Consider the following 23,336-nt stretch of genomic DNA (forward strand, 5'->3'; position numbering starts at 1 on the left):
TTGGAAGAACAACAATTATTCCTTGATGTTCTCTTGATAAGAGTGGAAGTTAAAAGGGCTGAAAAATACAGCAGCTCACCAACATAGTGTCCAAAGTAAAGGGAAATATTTTGGTAGAGATATGGAAATGAAAAGCCTTCAATAGGAAATAGGAATATTTTTAGTGAAGATTATGTTAAGATCCTGGAAGTGAGTCTGGGATGGTAAATAATTCCCTTCCCATCTGGGGTCAGCATGCAATCTCCTCATGGCACATGTGATCCCCTCTTCCAGGGGGATGTGATTTCATTTTTATTTAAGCTTGTCTGGCCAGCTGTAGAAGAGGGGCAGTTCCTGGCAGCTGAAGTAATGCCATATAGTCTGATATGAGAATTGATATAGTTTAACAGCAGGGTATTTTAGGTTTGTTCTTTTAGTGAAAATTTTGATCTGTGTGGCAAGTAGATGTATAATATGAAATTTTGCTCTCTGTTATTTTGTTATGTACCTAACTTCACTTCTGGAAAAGAGCATTCATAGGAGCATTGCAGTCACAGTCTTCTCTACTTCTTGAAGGATAAAGATTTAAGAATCTACTAAAAATATGCCACCCTTTCCTTTTTGACATGGTTTTCTACTTCTGTTACAAATCAACTCTTAGCAATTCAGGCTATAACTGCCCATGCACACTGGTGTAAGCCATTTTCCTGCTGTACTCTCTCTTTTAAAACATTATGGTCAAAGCACTGGATCTTCATAAGTAAAGTGAAATAAACAGAGTTGGATATGCTAAAACTATTTTTCAAATATCACATGCCTTCCCAAAGAAAGCATGGAGTTTTTTTACTAATTTGCTGTATATCTGCCAGTAAAGTAGTATTGAAGTTATTCATAAAATATTCAAAGTAATGCAAGTTTTTCAGTTAAAGCTTTTTTCGTGGTTTTTTTTTTTTTTTTAATTTATCTTTTTACACAAATGCAGTCTATACCATTGCCTGCTTTCTGCCATGTTAACCTTCTGTTTGATGTTCAGGTAGAGAAATAACAGCAGAAACCTTTATGGAGAAATTGGATAATGGTGCCTTGCTTTGCCGGCTAGCTGAGACCCTGCAGGAGAAATTTAAAGAAAACAGCTTTGATGCAAACAAGCCTGCCAAAGTAAGTGTTGGTCTGCACTCTAGCATGTAATATCAGTATCTGATGTATCCTTTTTGGTCCTGAGGGTTTTTTTGAACAGTTAAGAGGTTTTATATGTGGAGATTCTCCAAATGGGTGGGGAGGAAATTGCTCTGTGTAGAAAAATTGCAATGTGAAATTGATGGAAATAATGTTTATTTGGTATTTATTGAAGTATCTATGCAAAGCAGTTACTCAAAAAGTACTTGTAATATGTGGAGAATAAGAATAAACCAGATCTGGCAGTGGGATGTGGTAGGCAACAATGAAAATGCAATCCTTGTATTTATTTTCAGGGGGAATATTAAGTAGCTGTGGGAGGTGTCTTCTCCTCTAAGAACAGCTCTAGGGAGACCAAAAATAAAACTCCATAGTTAGTTTTGGTGCCTTTGGTGGAGTTTAAAGATCCTCTTGGTGTACCAGGAAGGGTTTCAGTAAAGAGTTGAAGGAATTATATGGAAAATGTGAAACTTAGAAGATACTTAGGAGTTTTGGAAGGATCTGTTTAAAGACTTGTTTGAACACAACCTTGCTTTAATTTAAACTATTCTCAAGGGACAATCTTACTAGGAAACATTCAAGAGTGCAGCAAGTTCATTTCTTGGAGAGGTAGAATTAAATGGTTGACACATTAACACATTCAGTATGAAACTGTTCTTATATTTTTGGTTGCATTCAGGTACATCTTCCTTGAAAGCTAAAACAGGCAAATAAAGAACAGGTAGAAAAGAGGCCAAGAACAGAAATCACATAATGCATTTTCTGCTCTTGATGTTTCATAACTTGTCTATAGCAGAAATTAGGACATGGCATAAATTTTAGCAGCTGGTCTGAGAAATGACAGTCTTGTGTCAGTTGCACCTGTGTAAGCTGTTTTTCTTGGTTCCAAGTTCATAATTGTTGATGTAGAAGAAATTGCCTGTCATATTTCCTAGTTTAAATTATAATCAGGTCATCTTTAGTAGAAGTATTGGGTGGCTTTGGAGTTCCTCTTCATAATATGGTCTGGCTTGCCTTCACCTGAGTGTCATGGTAGTTTTCAAATGAGAAAACACATAGGGCAGTCTTTTTGATTGAGCCTAGGGACTAGCTAGGCAGAAGGAAGAGTTAATTGTACTGGTTTTTGTGTTCTAACTTTCATTAGAAGGCAATTAGACATTTGCAGTCCCATATGTGGTCATTATTTAGATTTGTTGGTCTTTATTTATCAGGCTGGTACAACTGACGATGCATTTAAAAGGAAAAAATCTACCTCACTGCTATTTTCTCAATGTATGTTATCTCATACTTAGTAGCAATTCAAAGAAATGGCAGAATAATAGATTTGTATCATTGTATACTATTAGGGAGTTATTCATCCTTTCAGATTTTAATTCCCTGTATAGCACTCTTGGGCAATAGGATGAGTATTCACAGTGAGAAATCTGACTTTGTCTTAAAGGAAGATGATATATCTTGCTCTGATTGATACGTACTGCTGATCATGAATTCATTGTGAAGCTCTTTGGGACTGTCTGGCCAGTTTAGCAACAATAGCAACAGATTTAAGAAGGCATTAAAAGCTAGTATTACATGCACTGACTCATCAGCTTTTTTCCATAATTCCCTAAATTCATATTGCAGTACTCTACAAAATAGCAGAGGTTAAATCCTATTGCTTCTGGTTTAATAGCTTGTGCAATAAGTTTCAAGTCCATGTCAGTTTTGCAGTTGGTTTGTTAACTAAACTGTATCATTCCCTTTCTTATTAGTGAGCATTGACCTTCCTTCAGGTTTCATGAATCCCCTAGGCCAGCATCAGCTATTTTGAGTGTGGAGTAAATTGGGAAAACAGACGTCAAAAAAGTTCCCAAAATATTGTGTTTTCCAGATATGGAAGGAAGATTGTCATGTTGACATCAACAGTTCCTTTTTTTTGTCATGTGGAAACACTTGTGGATACTGGGGACAGTTTCAAAATACAGAGGAAATTAGTGGTAATGTGACTTTGGGGATAGAGCTTTAAGAGACTGAAAAGGAGATTAAATGGATTGTGATGAAGAAGTCGTCTTCTTTCCTTAAGAGTCAGAGACAGGCAAAAAAGACATAACTTTTTATGCATGAAGGAAATAATGGAGTTGCTTTTTATGAGTGATTGGATAGGGTAGGATGTTTGAGTGTGGAAAAAGGGGCATGTGATGGAGCTGGCAAAATCAGGAATGGTGTGGTATATGGTCAGTTTCTATGCAAAAACTATGGGACATGAATGAAGCTGGTGGAAGCCAAACAAGAAAAAGGGAGACCTTGTTTATATACAAATTGGAAAATGCTGTCAAGATGTCACCAAGATATTTTCTGAAAAATCCCTTTGCCAGGATTTTTCTCCTGGGAAGCTGAGAAGCCTCAGAGAGGAATGAAAACAATAATTATCTGATTGCTGCTCCTGTGTTTGCTGCTTTGGAATGTGGCTTGGGCATTGTTTACCAACAGGTGAATGTTTGACTGGTTCCATGTGAATAGTTTTTAATTAATGACCAATCATGGTCCAGCTGTGTCAGACTCTGAGTCTGTCATGAGTTTTTATTATTCTTTTCTAGACTTCGGATGTATCCTTTCTTTAGTATAGTTTTAGTGTAGCATTCATTAATATAATATCATAAAATAATAAATCAGCCTTCTGAGAACATGGAGTCAAAATCCTCATCTCTCACCTCATCCTGGGAACCCTCACAAACACCACGTCAAGGAGCGTTTAAACTGAATAACTTTAAAAGTGTTTCTTGCAGATATTGTAGGATTTGTCTGCAGTAGGTCCCATGCACAAACCTTCTGTGCCTCAGCAAATACTCCTACAACTAAAGTTTATGCTTGCAGGAGGATTGCATGGCACAATAGAGTGGTGTTGCCCGTCAGACTGTGAAAGCAGATTTCTGAACAGTTCCAGGGTATTATGTGTTTGTCTGCTTGGCATGTTCCAGGTGTATACACTGAACCTACTTAGAAAGGTTTTAAATGCACTTCAGGCCATGCACTGTGTTGGAGGCAGAGCTACACAATCCTGAGGCAGCACCAAGACATCATGTGTCTCTGGATTGCTCCTCTCATTGATATTTGTCCTTGGGAAGGAAAGGTTTGTTCCCTGGTTTGAAGGGAGCAAACGGGTTTGTTCCCTGGTTTGCCCTTTTCAGTGATTCTCCTGCACACCTCTCTCTCTGCTCCTGTTGAACATTGCAGAAATAACAAGAATTTTGATCACAAGCTAATTGTCAGGGAAAAAGCAGGGCAGATTTAAGTATTTAACTACTTGGTAGTCCAACTTTGGAAAGCATAATGATTCAGAATGCAAATCAGGTCATGAGGACCAAATTTTGATTTCTAATAATATAATTTAACAAGGGAACACCAAGTCTTTTTCCAGAGACTTTTAATTAACACTGACTTTGTATGGAATGCTAATACTTAAACACTTCATAAATTTTATGTTAAACCTGGATGTTTTTGTAACATTTTTGCCATTACTTCAATACATGTATCAAAGCTAGGGATGGCATATTTTCTGAGAAATTTATAAAAAGCCATTTTTAGATTTGCTGGATTTTACCTCTTATATGAAATGTATTGTTATGTTCCTATTACTTATTTTGTAAAGTATTTAAAGCAAACTATAGACATCATTGTGGCAGATCTTTCTATTTGGATTTTTATTTAGACTACTAGGAATAGTCTGGAACAGAAATGTAACAGACTTGCATGGAAATTACCTTATAACTTGAGAAAACAACATAATTTAGACCAACTGTCTTCAATTTATGGTGCAGCTCTTAGGTCTAAGTTAGTGGCAGCAGTTCTCTGGGAATAATGAATAAGGAAGAACTACAGAATTTGATGCAATTACCAGTAGTGACTCCTGAACCAAGATAAGCCAAAACTCCTGAAGCAATACAAATAGTGAACAAAAGTAATGACTGCAATGCAGAAGAAGAAAACAAATTCCTTTTGAGGCATAGACATCAATTTATAGCTGCCATAATTATGTTTGTTTATTTAAATAAATATTCAAATTTATGTTTGTTTATGTAAATCAGCCCCAAAGGCTTCAAGTATGCAGTAAAGCTTTGCTTGTAAGTTGGGACTGATTTAGAAATTTTGTTGAATAGATAAACACTCCACCATGTTTTTCAAATCATGGAAGTTTTTAAGTTCCACACCTGTTCAGAATTCCCTGGGCTCTGGTAGTTTCCTTGTGGTTTTTAATTGGAAAACTTACAGAAATTAAGGTTCTTTGTCATAAAGACAAAGATGCATTTTTTTCTCAAAAATTACCATCAGGGCTTTGGAGCATCAGATTTACCGGCAGTGAGGTTCATGCTAAATTCTTCCTGAATGTTTTCAGCATATGCATAAAAATTACATCTTTGTTAAACATCTGAAAATTCAGAAAGCAAACAGATAAAGCGTTTCAAAAAATTCTGTATTTCTTTAGACTGTCTAGATATTTCAGAGTCTTCCTTGACACTTGTCTCATGGGAGGTAATGCACTATTTGGAGCTAATCTTAGAGAAAAGGGCTGGAAAACCCTCACCTTGTCTTGCACTTCAGAATGTCAAAAAATGTGAGATTGGTCATTGGGAGAAAACCAGGTGGAAGAGGAAGAGGAGGCATAATGATAATACTGCTGTATGTCCACCATTATCAAGGAATTTAAATAGCTTCTCGCATTTGTTATTTAGACTGACAGTGAAAGGGTATTCACTATAATTCCATGGATCAAAGTACTATGTTATTTGACCACACTGTCAGTGAAATTATGCAAACCTTTTTCAGTAAGAAATTTTAGAACCTGTAATGTGTTTTGATGAACTTCAGCCATTTAGTAAGAATTTTTTTGAAGCATTTTCCTTAGTATGAATTCTTCTGGAATAATTAAGGGGTAAAGTGATTTTGAAATTGCTGTTACTAAAATTAGTTGCTTTTGCCACAATTTAGTGGTTTTTATGCTTTATTTTGAGAGAATCTTGTCCCCTTTAGGAATGTGGTACTTGATAAAACATAATTGGGTAATACATAAGATGCTTTTAAAAATATGTCCCATGAAAATCCACATTATTTACAGATTTCACCATTTATATATCATCGAAATACTTTCACATCTCATGGAATAATTGGTGCTTATTGGCATGTTCCTTCACAAGTCATGCTGTGTGACAGTGCCACAAAGAAATGCAATTCTTCTGTAAATTGCAATCCTCCAATTTTTTTTTCTCATTTAATTGTAATAAAAATGAGGGAAATTAAGAAACTAGGATTCTTTTTGTCTTCTTCAACTTACTCTTTGCTAATTCAGGTCTGAGTTTGTGATGGGAAAAGCTCAGGATCATCTACCAAGGATAGGGTGTAATTGCCCTCTGAAAGAGCAACTGTGAGAATTGCCACATTGTGTTCTAATCAAATGTTATTGAAGAAGCCCATTATGAAATGCCAATTTTAATAATCCCCAGCTAAATGTTAATTCTGAAACCCAGAGATCTCAGGAAAAACCACAGACCACTTATTGAATGTGAATGAACTACTGAACCCCTGTTTTCATGGATACTGTAGGGAGGTCTTTGCCATGGCTTACCCTAGTGTCTCTCTCTTATTGTCTCTGTTTATGAAATCTTAATACACTTTAAAAAAATTAATTCAAGTCTCTCTCTTCAATGCTATCTAATTTTAGTCACTCTATGTAATGCTACTATAGCATTAGAAAAAAACAAACTACCATTGGTTTTTGCATTTGGCCTTCTAGCATTTTCAGAGAGTAGCAATAATGGCTTTTAATTTTTGGTGCATACATGCCTGGAGTTTGCAAATTACTTCTTCAAGCTTTTGGAAGAGTGTTGATAAAAGTGAACTTGTCAGTAGGCATGGATGTGTTACAGATGTAGATGTCTAGAAGTTTTAAAAGACAATTTATTGACCTCCCCTATTGTATTTGAGGGTTGCCCCATGGCAGGGAGGAATGATGGGTCTGACTCCATGTCTTCAGAAGGCTAATTTATTATTTTATATTATGTTATATTAAAGAATACTATGCTATACTAAAGAAAACAGAAGGGATACAGACAGAACGTTAAAAAGATAACAATAAAAACTCGTGACTCTCTCTCCAGAGTCCCAACACAACTTGGCCCCAATTGGCCAATGAGCGAACACAACTCACAGCAGAATCCGATGAAACAATCTCCAAACATATTCTGCATGAGCAAAACACAGGAGAAGCAAATGCGATAGGAATTGTTTTCCTTTCTCTGAGGCTTCTCAGCTTCCCAGGAGAAAAATCCTGGGTGAAGGGTTTTTTTCAGAGAATGTGGATGCTGCACTCCCCAAGTCTTTGGACCAGAGTGACCCAATCCCACCCTGAGATGGAGTGGGAAGGAGCTAACACTTGTTGAGGTGTTGTGATGCTCCATGAGCTGTGCAGTGCAGACTCCTGGGCTCTGTGTTGTGATGCTCCATGAGCTGTGCAGACTCCTGGGCTCTGTGTTGTGATGCTCCATGAGCTGTGCAGACTCCTGGGCTCTGTGTTGTGATGCTGCATGAGCTGTGCAGTGCAGACTCCTGGGCTCTGTGTTGTGATGCTCCATGAGCTGTGCAGTGCAGACTCCTGGGCTCTGTGTTGTGATGCTCCATGAGCTGTGCAGTGCCGACTCCTGGGCTCTGTGTTGTGATGCTCCATGAGCTGTGCAGTGCAGACTCCTGGGCTCTGTGTTGTGATGCTCCATGAGCTGTGCAGTGCCGACTCCTGGGCTCTGTGTTGTGATGCTGCATGAGCTGTGCAGTGCAGACTCCTGGGCTCTGTGTTGTGATGCTGCATGAGCTGTGCAGTGCAGACTCCTGGGCTCTGTGTTGTGATGCTCCATGAGCTGTGCAGTGCAGTGCAGACTCCTGGGCTCTGTGTTGTGATGCTCCATGAGCTGTGCAGTGCAGACTCCTGGGCTCTGTGTTGTGATGCTCCATGAGCTGTGCAGTGCAGTGCAGACTCCTGGGCTCTGTGTTGTGATGCTCCATGAGCTGTGCAGTGCAGTGCAGACTCCTGGGCTCTGTGTTGTGATGCTCCATGAGCTGTGCAGTGCAGTGCAGACTCCTGGGCTCTGTGTTGTGATGCTCCATGAACTGTGCAGTGCAGACTCCTGGGCTCTGTGTTGTGATGCTCCATGAGCTGTGCAGTGCAGTGCAGACTCCTGGGCTCTGTGTTGTGATGCTCCATGAGCTGTGCAGTGCAGACTCCTGGGTTCTGTGTTGTGATGCTCCATGAGCTGTGCAGTGCAGACTCCTGGGCTCTGTGTTGTGATGCTCCATGAGCTGTGCAGTGCAGTGCAGACTCCTGGGCTCTGTGTTGTGATGCTCCATGAGCTGTGCCCTGCAGTGCAGACTCCTGGGCTCTGTGTTGTGATGCTCCATGAGCTGTGCAGTGCAGACTCCTGGGCTCTGTGTTGTGATGCTCCATGAGCTGTGCAGTGCAGACTCCTGGGCTCTGTGTTGTGATGCTCCATGAGCTGTGCAGTGCAGACTCCTGGGCTCTGTGTTGTGATGCTCCATGAGCTGTGCCCTGCAGTGCAGACTCCTGGCTGTGATTGCTGTGTGTTCCCCTGGCTGAGCAGCCCCTGAGAGCCTTCCAGCTCTGACAGACCCTGGGATTTTGCCTCCATGTGTTGAAATGCACATATATCCTTAGGCTATGTTTAAATTACTGAGTAGTCAAGTAATGAAATGTGCTGTGGCTGGTGAATGAAGCTTCTGCCTTGCTGCTTCCTGACATGATTTACTTCTGGGTATCACACTGCATTGTCTGTGGATTGAATACTCTCTCGTATTCCTTGGATTTCTGGCACACTGCTAGTAGTAGAAGCTGCATTGTTTCTGTGAAACGAGTTTTTCACTACTATTAACACTACCTTTTTTGAATAACCAATCTTCTGCTGTCTGATGAGTAAGCTGTGTCTTGGACAGAGAATTTAGAAGAAAAAAGACAAGAAAAAATGCTTTGAAAATGATATTGTTAAATTAATTTTATTTTCCATATTTGCTTAAGAAGCTAATGCTAATGCCACGTAGAAGCATGTGTTCTACTTTGACACCTAATAACGTGCTTAAAGCATTAATTTAGTCCTGCAGTTATTTGAATGTTGTAGTCTGTATATTTCTATAAAGCCTTGATGATGTTAATTACTTTTTATGACATATTGTAATTATGTTAGGGATTCCAAAGTGTTCACAAATGTTTTCTTAGACTCTAGAAAGTTGATAATGAGTGATTTTTGGCTTTTGATGATCTCTGTGGTTATTATATAGGGTAATAATCAGCACATGATCTGTAAAGTTGAAATCAAATTTCCTATTCCATTAAAATCATGTGATATGACAATGTAAAGACTGTGTTTCCTTGAGGGACAATGTTTTGCTGCTTGTTAAGTGAATTGCTTAGGGGTGCTTGCTTTTTGTATGTTCAGTGTTATTTTTCATCAGTCTAGGAGTTGTTCTTAGTTCTATGTCTGTGGAAAAGAAAGTTTGGCTTTTTTTTCTTTTTTTTTTTTTTTTTTTTTTTTTTCTCCTAAGCCTTCAGAACTTCCTTGTGGAGTTTTCGTATTCTAAATTTGCCCTGGGCTTTAAATTCTATTTTGCAGCTTTAGGAGGGCTGAGGGGGTTATATTTCTTTTCATAGTTCATTTTTTTTCCCATTGGGAAATGCTTAATTTTAAATTCTGTGTATACATTTCCATATTCTGTTTTACATGTGCATTTAGCACATTCTTTTGACCATTGGTCCAGTTGTTTAAGAACACTTGAGCAAAATGAGGAAAGAATTGAAGGAGGAAAAGGATTGGTACTGGCCACAGAGCTAAGTGAAAAGGCAAATGGTAGAAAGTTTTGAAATAGATGCATGTTCTACCTAGCTGATATAATCACAGTTCAGTAGGAATTTATGCTCACATAACACTAAATGCAAGACAGCACAGCAGTTAGGTGCTGCACAGCCTAATTTCCCCCCTCAAAGCCCCATTTTGGTTAATGTAGGTCACCAGGAGATAAAAGCAAATTTTTCCTGTGAGTACTTAGTAACTGCAACCCTTTCATAGCAGACAAATGGCTCATAATTTTCTTTTTTTCAAGCGTAAGTGATAGTTCAAAATGTCCTGAAATCATCTTTTCAAAGAGGGAAATATTATGAACAATCTTCAAAATATGGGTCAAGTCTGTCAGCCATAAATAAATGGGGATTTTAGCAAGTGTTGGTGAACTCGTTTTGAGAAAGCAGCACAAAAAATCCATTTTTCCATGTGATTTCAGAGCATCCATGTAAGCGAGTCCCTTTTGGATTAGAAGTGAACCTGACAGCATTTTTCCAGGATTGCATCATCTGTTTCACTCGCACTTTCACATCCTGTATTAAACCACATGCGTGCACGTCAACAAGACAAGATTGTAAAAGGAGTGTGACTGGGGAATTGTTTTCCTGATACTTGATAGGAGTAATTGCAGCCACTGCTGCTTCAAAGCAACTGTGGTCATACTATACTATGTCAACAAAAGTCAGTTTTGCCATGTGGAAACCTAATTATTTCAGAATGATCTGTTAGAAAGCACTTTTGAAATAGTCAGGCCATTTATACAACTCAGTGAAAAATATTTGTGCACGAAACCTTTCTTGAATAAAAGCTTTCATGTGTTACAGTTTGAGCAGTACAGTGACAGTTTTGGAAATATTAAAAAAGTAGACTTCTGTTTAAGAGGTGGTAGGAAAATTTAGTAGGTGATTAGAAAATATGAGTATTTCCCTTTAATTTGTGTGATAAACCTGGTAGGGCTATTACTGAATAGAAAAGAGGGTGGAGTTTTTGCAGTTCTCTTCAGCAAGACCCTAATACTCTGGGAAACGGGATGAAATTTTTATATATTTCAGTGAAATCATGCCATGCCAGTATTGCTGTGTAGTATTTGCTCCAGAAAATGACTCAAAGCTTTTGTGGTCTTTTTGGTCATTACATTATGTAGCTGTTGTTTGCAACAATGTCTTGTTTTTATATGTGGTTGTTTGTCACTTCTGAGCTGTTCAGGACATCTGTAAATCAAACATGTTCTCTGTCACTATGAAATTAAGAATATCTCAAATTTGCTTAGTTAAGTGTGATGCTCTGTACCTAGACTCCTACTATTTGCTGCAAGTAGCTCTTACTACCAGAAATGTGCTTTTGTGAAGGAATGCTGCGAGTTCCATGAATGTCTAAGCCTCACAGTGAAGCTAGGTTAAATGATGTGTTTAAAAGTCTTAGTTGTCAAGGCATAGAATTGTAATTTACGTGTATGAAATTTCAGGTGATTACTGACACCCAAACCATCTGTTCTGAATTGCTCTTCTTGAGAGGAATTCTACATTCTACATTCAGCCACTGCAATATACATCAATCAAAAGATACCAAACATTTAGAACCAGATTTATCAATGTGTTGTGAGTACTGGGGAGCAGCAGTGACCCAAGGGTCTCTAGGGGGTTTCTGCATTCCTGCCAGGAATGTAATGCCTTCCCAATGGCTCCTGGGGAGGGAGGCAGTGCAGGCTCTCCTGGCTGTATCCTCACTCCTTCTCCTGGCTTTCTCCTGGCTATCTCCTCACTCCTGGCTGTCTCCCCACTCCTGCCTGCTCTGCTCCTGCTGAGGGCTCTGTGCCCCAGCAGCTCCTGCTCTCCAGGACCATGCTGCAGGCTCAGGGCCAAGGAGAGCAGATGGGCTGTGCCCACACTGAGCCCGAATCCCCACTGGATGCCAGATGGCAGCCACCAGTCACACACACACGAGAATTTCATTGTTGTGTTGTTCAGTTTGGGATTTTTTGGGCTTTTGTTGTTGTTTTGATTTTTTTGTTGTTGTTGTTGTTCAACAGTTCTAAGGTAATCTAAGTGGTTTATTACAGACTTCCAGAGCAGTGTTCAGTACCCTTAGCAGGGTTTCAAAGAATAGAGGCTGTTTATTATGGTTGTCTCAGCACAATGCAGATAAAGGTACACAACTGTCTAGAGCTGTGTGGAAGCAAACAAACCCAGTATGATGTCACTAGCTCCTCTGAGCTGTTCCTGGCATTAGAAACAGAAGTTTTTTTCTAGGTGAAGACTCACTAGTTTTCTTCAAAGGCAAGCCTGAGAACATGGACACTGTGGAAAAATCCAGAGATGGGAACTGAGAGGTGACATGATTTGACACTGCAGGTCTTCTCGTACAGATGAAGTAACTATCCTTATCTCCTTTCCATTCTCTCTGAAGCTCCCATGCACAGCTCTGCAAGTGCCAGGAATACTGGAGCTGGCTTCTTGGCATTTTGTACCTGTCACAGTGCTGTTCATCCATAATAGTTGATTCAGAATTTGTGCTTTTATTTTGATGTAAGAAGTCAAAAATTACAAAGAGTAGTGTCAGATATCATTTATTTGGTCCTCCTGAGTTGCCTGTTACCTCAGTTGATTCAATATCCATTTATCACTTCAGATAATCTGGTCCAAGCAGAGATTATATGGGAAAAGAATTTCATTCTGTTTGATTTTCTTGTTGTTAAACCAATTTAGAGCTGCTGATAATTTGATTCAGTGAGAATGTGATCAGGTATGATGTACGTACAGTGGATGTTTTATGTAACTGGATTGATGGAGGGCTGTGAAATGTCACCTCTTTGCACTTACTGACAAGATGGAGTAAATTATAAAGTAATGAGGGTTTCTGATTGCACTGAAGCACTAAAATCCACAGATTAATTGTCAAGACTTGAGGGAATCAAAATACCTTAATTGTGACCAGCCTCCCCCGGGACCCTGACCTGCCCTCTGTGCCCATGGCCCAGAACCTCCCTTTTGGCTCAGCCCCTCTTCTTGCCAGAGCTGTGTTGTGAGCAGACCATGTCCAGCCTGCCTACCTGCTGGCTTTCATGGCTGGGTCATCAGTAAAACCCAGCCTGCTTTCAGGGCTGGGTCAGTAAATCTGTTTGGTGCACATGTTGATGCCGTATCAGCAGCATCCTTTCTGACACTGAAATCATGTGAATGGAACTGCTCTGGTGCAGTGAGGGCCTGTCTCTACAGACCTTGACTTCGTACCTGCTGGATTTACAGCCCTGTGTTGTGCCCTGGGCACTGCTGGGTGCTGTTCCACAGGAGACAGGGACCTTTCTGAAGTGTTTGTAGTCTTTGGGCCTCAAGACCCATTCCTTCACACTACGATTACCTCCTAAGAACTGAAAGTAATTCACCCTTAACTGTGAGAAAGTTCAGCTCCTCGTTTAAAATCTGTCTTTATAATATATATTTTATTTTTTTTTTAATTCAGTGAATTGGACCAGACACTAAATCCAAAGCCTGTAGTTACTAATATTCCTAAGAAGTAGCTAATGTTGGTTCAGCTCTCAACATCATTGTGTGGACTTTTGGAAAGACTTTTTGGTTGAGAACTTCATGCTGTTAAATTCACTTCTCATGCTTCTCTGCTTGGAATTCTTTAATGGCCAAGGAAATTAGTTGGTGGGAGTTACCCATCTATGTAAAATTTGCATAGTGATTCCATAATACTTAAGTATTATGATAGCATGTATCATTTAGCTAAATAAAGAATTCCTGTTTTTCAGACCTTACCAGTTCGGAAAATTCCATGCAAAGCCAATGCTCCTTCAGGGTCTTTCTTTGCACGGGACAACACAGCAAATTTCTTATCCTGGTGCAGAGATGTAGGTGTGGATGATACCTGCCTGTTTGAGTCAGAAGGTTTGGGTATGTATTTCTTTATTCTTTATGTAGTAGTTGGTAATTTAAAATAACTTTTCCTTTGTGTTTAGCCTTGAAAGACAGAAGGGCGTTTAATAGGTCCTGGCTCTAAATCTGACCTTTGTTTGAATGTGTTAATTCTGCTGCTTGTCTGTAGAATGAACAAATGAAGTACACATCACATGCTGCTCATTTAAGTCAATTTTAAGAGGAACTTAAATGAGAGGAAACTCTTGTTATGTTTTCTTGCACACAAATGATTTTTCACCCCACACATACTTTTGTGAGCATGGAATGCTGTTCCTTAGTTCAGTGTACAAGATGGTGCTTTTCTGTTTTGGGAGAGCAGGATACAAGTGCATGCTCAGTTCTGTCTGCCGACCTTTGGCTGGTTGTGGAGATTTAATGAATTGCACAGGAGGTGAGAAGATAGAAAATTTTTTCTGTTTCCCATGCTGACCATTTTTCCCAGCTGGCTCCCTTCTGCAGTTCTGGACAAAAATTATCCAATACTGCTGCTTCATGGTGTTTTGTGAAAAGAATTGTGCTGCTCAGGAAGTCACTGCTCTAATACTACATAAACTTCGTTGTTTTAACTCTTCCTTCTTCAGAGGAAATCTTATGAATCTTGACTTTACAGTTTTTCAGCCAAATCTCATGAAATGAAGAGAGTCCCATGTTTGTTATCTGAAATCAGATAAAAGTGTACGACAGTCATGGTGACAGATCAATTTCTCTGGAAGACAAATGAACACACTGTGCTGAGGCTTCTTTGTTCTGTTGCTCCAAAAGCCTTTGCCCTGTTGAAGCTCTTACATGTGTTGTGACTGATCTGATCCCATTCTTTCACAGCCTTGTTCCCTTTCTGTAGTCTAGCACAGATATTTCTGAGAGTTTTTCATTTGTCATTTCTTTTATCCTGGGAAGTTCTTTTAATTACATTATTTTATATGTCTGGGAGAAAATGCTTGGCAGAGGACAGGTTAGTATCTCAAAGGTGACAGATAGTAAGTTGAATATATGTATTGACTCTGTTTTGTTAATTAAATCATTAAGATGAAATTCTTATTTGATATGGTAAATCATGTGGGAGATGAAGGTGAAGAAGTTGGACATTTACCTAGGACCAAGAATCTTGTAAGCACCAGGAGATGCAGCCCTCCAATGCCTGAGGCAGGCAGGGGAACCTCTGGTTAATGAATACTTCAAGGTATTTGAAGTTTGTGTTGCTATGGCAAGCACAGCCATTTGCTGTTCTACAAATCGGTTGTGCGTTTTTAAGAAACAAGATCTTGTTCAGAGGTGCTGGAATGCAAATATTTCCTGATAATTAATTTTTACACATACACAGTGTCTTGCCTGCCATAGTAAAACAGAGTGCCAATCCACCTGCAGAGGTGTTTTCCAGTTGTGTTCCAGAGGACATCCTCTCTCAGAAAACAGAAGTGAAATACAACTGAGTGCACAAACCTGTGCTCTATGTTGCTTGATTATTGACTGATTTTATTCACTGATTAAAAACTAGGTTCTGAGGTTTATTCCCTTATTGAATAATGTACTGCTCGAAAAGATTTATGTTGCTTGAAATAGGATTAGGCCTTGATAACAATTTTGACCCATTTTTCTGAACTTGAGAAGGAGGTGGTAATCATGCCTTTAAAAAAAAAAAAGATAAAACCAGTAGCTATTATTCTCCTTCAGTTAATCCTTAACTCAAAGTTTTGCTTTTTTGAGATTTTCCTAATGCATTAGAAATAATGATAAATCTTAACAGTTGCCAATCTAAAGCTTTTATGTTCCTCTCTCTCCCACAAATCACTTCACCAATGCATAGGAAGCAAAAATTCAGCAAAGGTAAGTAACATCAAAGGTTCTTTTCAAAGTAGTGAGAAATGTGTGTGAATGACATCTGTCTTTGCACTGCCTCATTGAATTCTGCATTATTTTACTATTAATTGTGGTGAAATTACGGTTACAGAGGTAACTGTTTGTGTATTTTTTTCTATTTCTCCCATACCTAATAAGCTCAGTAAACTGGTGTGTAAATTGATAGTGATAATCCAGCTTTTTTCTGTCTCTGTTGGAGAACCTTATTGTATCAATGTTCTCAATTGAGTGGATTTTTATCCTCATTTTTTTACTCTTATTCTGTGTGCTTTATGGTATGCAAATACTGTGTTATTTAATTAAAGGCACATAGTAATATTTTCATCATGCTACTCTATCATGCAAAACATTCCTGAGGTTTTTTTCTGGCAAATATGTATTCTAGAATTACAAGAGTGATTTTGAAGATCTAGTGCACTGGAATACTTGAATGATGGATTTATGGCACTGACTTAAAAAAAAATAAAGTACCAAGTGTGTTAGAGATCAGCAAAACAAACTAAGAAATTGTTAATTCTATATCTCGCTGTTATAAATTCTGAAGAAGTCTCTGAAATCATGCAAGTATAACTGCACACAAATGCAGCCATCACTCCTGACTTTTAGCACTGAGGCTGGAGTGGCACAAAGGCATTTCTGACTGGGATGGAGCTGTCTCAGACAGAGACCAGAGCAGGTAGGGGCAGTCCCGATGAGCCTGCAGGTAAGTGATGTTAGTGGGAGTCTTGAGTGTTCCTAGAGGCTGATCTGCAAAGGGTTGATTGCAGGGCTGATCCACACGAGCAGCTGAGCAGATCTATTGGTGTCATTTTACTCCTCTCCTTCACTTGTGGACTAATTTAGCAATTTGTGTAATTATTTAAAGTTAAGCACAGTTTCAAATGCTTTGTTCGATTTGGGCTATTCAACTGAGCTAAACAAGGAAACAAGATTGAAGTCTTCAAAATAAATAGAAGGAAAAGTAAATAGAATGAAAAGCGGAGGTGCTAGATATGCTAGCAGATATGGTTATGCTGTCTAATCATTAGTTACTTTAGATATCATTGAAGAGAACAGCAGAGAGCTCAAAAGTTTGAAGACTTGTACTGCTAATTTGTTAGCAATCTATAATATGATGTAGTTTGTCTTGCTGAATGTTGTCATGCTTTAACACAGGTTAAAATGCAAACAAATTGGAAACAGTTTCCTGTTAAGATTTGTAACACAGCCAGAGCTGACTGGTAGCAATTTATCCCTAAGTACAGAGACATGGCAGGAAAGTCTCCAAGTTAATGGTTTTGCAAAAAAAAGGCAGCTGGGGTAGCTGATGTATGAGCTGCAGCTCACACATGAGCATCTGTAAAAATTATAGCAACACAGTAGGTAGGGATAATAAAAATAAATAAATTTTTAAAAATGCTAAAAATAGCGACACAGTAGGTAGGGATAATAAAAATAAATAAATTTTTAAAATTGCTAAAAATAGCAGCACAGTATGTAGGGATAATAAAAATAAATAAATTTCGAAAATTGGTAAAAACAGTAACACAGTACGTAGGGATAATAAAAATAAATAAATTTTTTAAATTGCTAAAAATAGCAACAGTGTACGTAGGGATAATCTGGAGTGCTGCAAAATAGAGGGACACCATGTGTGCTCCCTGCACTCATTGCCAAATTTAGCATGCTTGTCATATTTTTTACTTTTAAAGTTAGTGTATTTAAAGGAGAAGGAATTAGCTTTGTTAATACCAGAAATTATGATCCAAAATCCAAATTTTGGTCATCTGTGCAAATCTTGAGGTACAGTGTCATTGAATGGTCTTCTTAGAGGTATCAGACTATGTGGGACTCTGAACATGATGTGCTACCTCTCTCATGCAGTGTAAGGATATTAATACTGCCTTTAACTCCTCTGTTCCCATAAATATACTTTGTAAATTCCCCTGTAGGGCTTTAGGGCAAGCAGATCCCCACAGCTCTGGTAGCTTTTCTCTATGGAAGCACACTAGGTGGAGATATTTGTAATTTTGCTCGTGCCTGAAGAGTGTAATACTCAAAGAAAACTCCTCTTGGACAAATAAGAATGGTAAGGTTTTCTGTGATTGCTTTAAGTTCTGAACTCTTTGTGGTAATGGAGTGTTGTTGGATGATTATAGGATTTGGAACCAGTGAATATTCTGCATCTCTTCCATGATAAAGAATACCCAGCAAGAAAAGGGTTTGCCACTGAGTGTGCCAGCATGCTGATGTGTCATCTGTTTTGGGAGGTGTTGGATGCTGTTGATGTTAATGTTTTGTGCTTGTATATTCTATGCATATGTACACACAGGATGTGACATGGACTTCTTTTGATGCAACTGATTGGTTTGAGTTTCATGGACAGGTTTCCTTAATAAATGCATTTAGTATTTTAGTGGAAATAGTAAACTGAAGCACAAACACCTCTGATCTCTCTTCTAACATTGATGCTTTAAAGATTATTTTTAAAAATACTCAAATATTGCTAGCTTAAAATTATTTTATACATGAGGAAGATTATTTTTTAAATTATTAATGTAATTTATCTGATTTCAAGATGGAAGTTTTTTCTGTTCTTTTATACTGAAACATCTACATATTGTAACACCATGTTAAAATTTACTTGAAGTTGCATCAGAATAAGATTTTGTCCCATCTTTCACAACTCTTTACTAAACTACTCGTAATATTACTGAATTTGTCTCATTTTGAGGACTATAGGAGCATCCTAGACTCTGTTGTTACCACTGGATTTGCATGTTAAACTAATGAATTTCAGTAAATCATTAGTGTTCAGATGATCTGTATATCCCTTCTACATTAATTCTTTACTGTCCTTAGCTCTAGTGTGTTTGACACCTGAATTGTTTTGAGATTTCCATGAGTGATTGAGCTGAAAGGGGCAGGGAGTGTAGGGGAAGCACAACTCTGATGCAGAAGAGCATAACTCTGATGCAGAAGCAAGGGTTTGTTATAATTTAATATAATTATTATTTCTATAATTTAAGTTTGTTATAATTATAGTTATATAATTACAGTTATATATATATATAACTATATATAGTTATATATAGTTATAATTTATATAATTTAAGTTTGTTATAATTTAACAGAGTGTTGACAAAACAATATTGGAGGTTTTTTTTTTTTAAGAACAAAAAGCCTTCTGTAGGATCAGAGTAAAAATTAAAGGAAAATGTGAGAGGCAATAGGAAGAAGGACCAAAGGACCATCCTTTTGGAAAACTTTCCCTAAACTTGTGCGAGTTCTGATGGCAATTGGAAGCCTGTGATAATAAATACCAAGGCATTTGGTACAGCTCTTTGCTTCTAGTGGGAAAAGGAATGCATTAGAAACACAAATCATATTTACTTTTTATGATTCAGCTATGCCTGATATCCTAATCTCTAAAACAAAAGAAATTTTATGTTAGAAGACAGACTGACTTCATTAAAATTGGTTTATAAAAGTGTTGGGAGCCAGGATTTGAAACTTGGCAGGAAGTTGTGAGAAGTTTATTTCTGTATTGGATATTCCGTATTTATTTCTGTGATTGGATATTCTACTAATTTAAAACAAACACAAAACCACAAACAAAACAAAACCCCTGAATGTTATTGCACACTTTGAGTTTAAACCTGCTCAGTAAAGACATGGGCTCCCTGTGCATTGTGTGTTCTGTCTCCTCGCAGTCACAGGTTCTGATAATGCTGGAAGCAGAGGCTGCTCCTCCTCTGCCTCTCCTGGTGGCATCCAGGCTCTGTCAGAGCCCAGGGCATTCCTGTGGGTGCCCTGGGACATTCCAGAGCCTGGCAGGGGCTCAGGGACCTTGGCACAGAGTCACAGACACCTGTGCCTTTGGTTTTAGCCCATGGAAACAATTACCAACCTTGCGTGAGGAGTTACAGGCCACAAGGGTTTGAGCAGAATGATAGTGAATGTACCACAGGGTGGAAAAGTAGAATTTTGGGGTTTTTAGAATGAGGCGAGGTGAAGGAATCTGGGCATGTTCTGTCCTTCTTTCTCCTTCTTGTCCTCCATCTTCTGCTGTGGTGGTGACATTTCTGGGTTGGTTTAGGGTAGAGACAGGCTGTCTAACATAGGTGATGGGTATTGGAAAATTATTGTAAATAATGTACACATAGTTCTTAGTATAAAAAGCCAGCACCACCCTAAGGGCAGGGACTGTGCCACAACCCAACCTGCTGGACAGACCTCAGCAGGTCAGAGAAGGAATGGGATAGATAAGAGAAAATAAACAACCTTGAAAAGCAGAGCTTTTGACTTCGTCTTCAGTCGCGGGGCTGGGAAAAAAAGAGACTTTTTAATACCTCAGGAGCCATTTCAGGAACAGAAACCTGAGAAGGTAAGGACCTCTGGGGAAGCACAAAGGCTGAGTGAACAAAAGAGGAATACCTGTAAAAGGAAAATGGGACAGCAACAAGATGGGAGCAGTGTGAAGATATGTTATTGCCAGAGGGAAGCAAGGATAAAAACTTCCAAGGATAAAAACTGAAAAGGAATTATTGTTAGCAAAGAGTGGCTGGAGGTAGCATGTAAAGATGCAGGCAATGAGGACAGCAAATAAGAAGCCTTTAAAGAGATGAGATGAAAAGCAAAAAGGCAGGACACCTAAAATAAGCCAGATTGTTTGCACTATTTCTTTATCTTCCCATTGCGTTCTTGTCAAGCAAATGCCATCAGTGAGATTCTCTAGAAAGATGGATATTTCCATTCACTTTATGCAGGGGATCTGCAAAAAATGACATTTATTGGTCTCTGAAGTCCCCAAATACGTATGCTGTATAGTCCTCAGGAATGTGTTATTTTCTCCTTAGAAGCACTGTCTTATGAGATGCCCTGATGTTTGTTTTTGTGGTTGGTTATTGCCTGCACACGTCTTCATCCTCTAACAATGATGTCACTGTGCCACATTGTTCAGTGTGAAATGCATGAAATGTGTCTAGATTATGTTGATTCAGACTTGCTAAAGGACTGTGAATTTTGTTTGGGTACATAATTTTTTAACTTTTTAAATCAAATTTTCTTCTAGCTATATTTATGGATCTTTTTGCAAATAGTGGTGGTTGAACCTCTCTTTTTCTTGCGTTCGAAAGTCATTCAGATGTACATACATATTGCAATTTACTTGGTTTGGCTATTCCAAACCCAGTTTATTCTATTTATATTTTGGGGTATGCCTTACTTTTTAAAATCAAGCTTTATTTTGAGGCTGTTGCAACCAGTTTAAAACCAAAATAGCAGAACAGACTTCCAAGGGTCATGAATGTAACACTTTAAAAATACTGATTCTAGTAAATATTTAATGTAATTACTACGCTGTGGGAAGGAAGAATATTGAAAATAGCTGAATGTCCAAGTTTTCATCATTTATACTCTTAGTAACAGATGGCTAAAGAATAAATCTATTTTTCCTAGTGCAGTGCCTGTTTAGTTTTCATGCTTTGCAGTTTCTCTTCTGGAAATACATTTGGATGAGATTAGAGGACAAATGCATACCTCTCAAAGGGCTGCACAGGCACCAGGAGAAGATGTTGGGATGAGCATTCAGCTCACCCTACTTACATTATCCTGTCAGCGGAGCTCAAGCTGCAGTCCCAGAGGCTGGAGGTCTGCCCTGGGGTTACCCAGAGGTGTTCAAGGCTCTGGAGTCCCCTTTTGGCTCTCATGCACACAAAGAGCAAAGCGGTTGCTTTCAGAGCTTTAACTAGACATTAAAATATCTTTTTCAGGTATGGTATTTTTTCTTCATGCATTTGAGTTAGGTGAGTCTGTAGATTACCAAAAGTTTATATAGCTGTTGTCTTGACCTTAACTCATTAAAAACAAATTTATTTTGATGCTGTTCAGGTTTTTCCTGATTTGTACAAAGAGTCACACAATTACTTTTTGGTCTCAATTCAGTCTGAAGTGTAAGGTGCAAATTTTTTAAATATTGTGGAAATTTTTAAAACCTGATTTTTTTACTCACAACAACATAAGTGCTTTACTCTAGTAGGTATTTCTAAAGAGTAGATTACAATGTTCTCATAATTACTATCTTCTCTTTTCTTCTGATTTTATTTTCTTCTTGAAGTTTTGGGGAGTTGATTATACAAACAGCCACAGACCTTTCTTGGTTTATTGATTTTGGATTTTGCTTATATGCTTTGCTGAACTTCTTTACAGAGCATTACCTATTCTGAATCATGGAGGGGAAAAAAATGTATTGGTTTATGGGGATATTTCATAATTGTTATAACTTGCCCCTGAAGGCAAGGGTGACTGAGGTTCTTGCTAAGATATTCCTTTGGGCAGGTGAGAGTGAAACCACACTGAGTGACTAGTGTTGATATATATATATATATATATATATATATATATATATATATATATATATGTATGTATGTATGTATGTATGTATGTATGTATGTATATGGCAGGTTTATTTTCATCAATATGAAAATCAATATGGCTGCAATGGAAAGGAGGCCTGAAGCCATTTTGGCTGTTATCATCTATAGAAATGCAGCAAAGTATGAAGATACCACTTTAAGAAAGTGTAGAGGGAAAAGAGAGAAAAGGATAAGAGCAGAGAGTGAAGTGACACTTAATTGTTGCAGTTTCAGTGTCTCTTGTTTAAAGTGGTGTTGAGGGTGGATAGGGCCATGGAACACCAGGTTCAGTGGGATAAAGCAGAGTCAGGCTCAGGTGACAGCACCCAGGGTGCCACCCCTGGGGTGAGGGTGATCCAGCACTGTGGTGGAAAGCCCCAGGAATTATTCTGGGCGCTCTCGGGGGGACTGTGGTGGTCTGGGACAGCTGAAGCAGGGCAGGTGCCCGTCACACCAGCCTCGCTGAGCCAGCTGTGCCCCAGCTGTGCCCCATCAGAAGGGATGGATGCCTGCTGTCCCCGTACCTTCCATGGAGGGGAGATTTCCACCTGAGCCAGTTCTGTAAGGGAGGACATTGCCGTGATAAAAAGCACTGTTCCACTTGGCAGAATCTGCCTCTTGTGAGGCTTTTCCCTAATTTGGCTCAAAACCCAGCTTGTTGCTAAAGGAAGTTGGTTTGTCGTGGTGGGTGCACAGCTCCTCTGTGCCTGGACTGCTCTTACACAGCTGAGATATTTCACCCACACACACCCAGAAATTCTCCCCCTCTCTTTCCAGTCAGGAGTGCAAACCTGGCCTCAGCAAAGCACCTGCTGCTCCTGCAAATGGCTGGTTGGGACATTAACCCCTAACATGTCGATCTCTCACAAAAATGAGAAGATCATGCTGTGTCACAGCTACTTCTGAGTTATAAAAAAACTATTCTGTGTGGAATCCAGCATGCAGACTTACATTATATGTATGTATGCTTAAGGAAGAAACTCTTTTTTTGTCTTTTTGGGATTTTTGTACTGTGAAGAACTGATTCCTAAAGCATTCTAGTTTCATATTTACTGTAAGAGTAGATGTGAAGAAAAATTAAGGACCAAATTTATAGTGAGGAATGTCTTTGTTAATGCAACTTTGTTATTTTTTAAAAT

The 23,336-nt window shown here is 38.6% G+C and overlaps 1 protein-coding gene across 1 annotated transcript in view; it reads left to right on the top strand.

The window, feature by feature from the left end:
- The window catches only part of GAS2 (growth arrest specific 2), a 74,440-nt gene that overhangs the window by 17,493 nt on the left and 33,611 nt on the right, over positions 1–23,336 (top strand). Inside the window, exons 3-4 of the mRNA XM_054283639.1 lie at positions 1,013–1,137; positions 13,780–13,921. Of these exons, the coding sequence (XP_054139614.1) occupies positions 1,013–1,137; positions 13,780–13,921 (267 nt within the window). The remainder of the gene's footprint in view (positions 1–1,012; positions 1,138–13,779; positions 13,922–23,336) is intronic.

Source organism: Melozone crissalis, unplaced genomic scaffold (genome assembly GCF_028551555.1).
Source record: "Melozone crissalis strain CALT ecotype California unplaced genomic scaffold, PUWL_Pcris_2 ptg000038l_1, whole genome shotgun sequence".
NCBI classification, from domain to species: domain Eukaryota; kingdom Metazoa; phylum Chordata; class Aves; order Passeriformes; family Passerellidae; genus Melozone; species Melozone crissalis.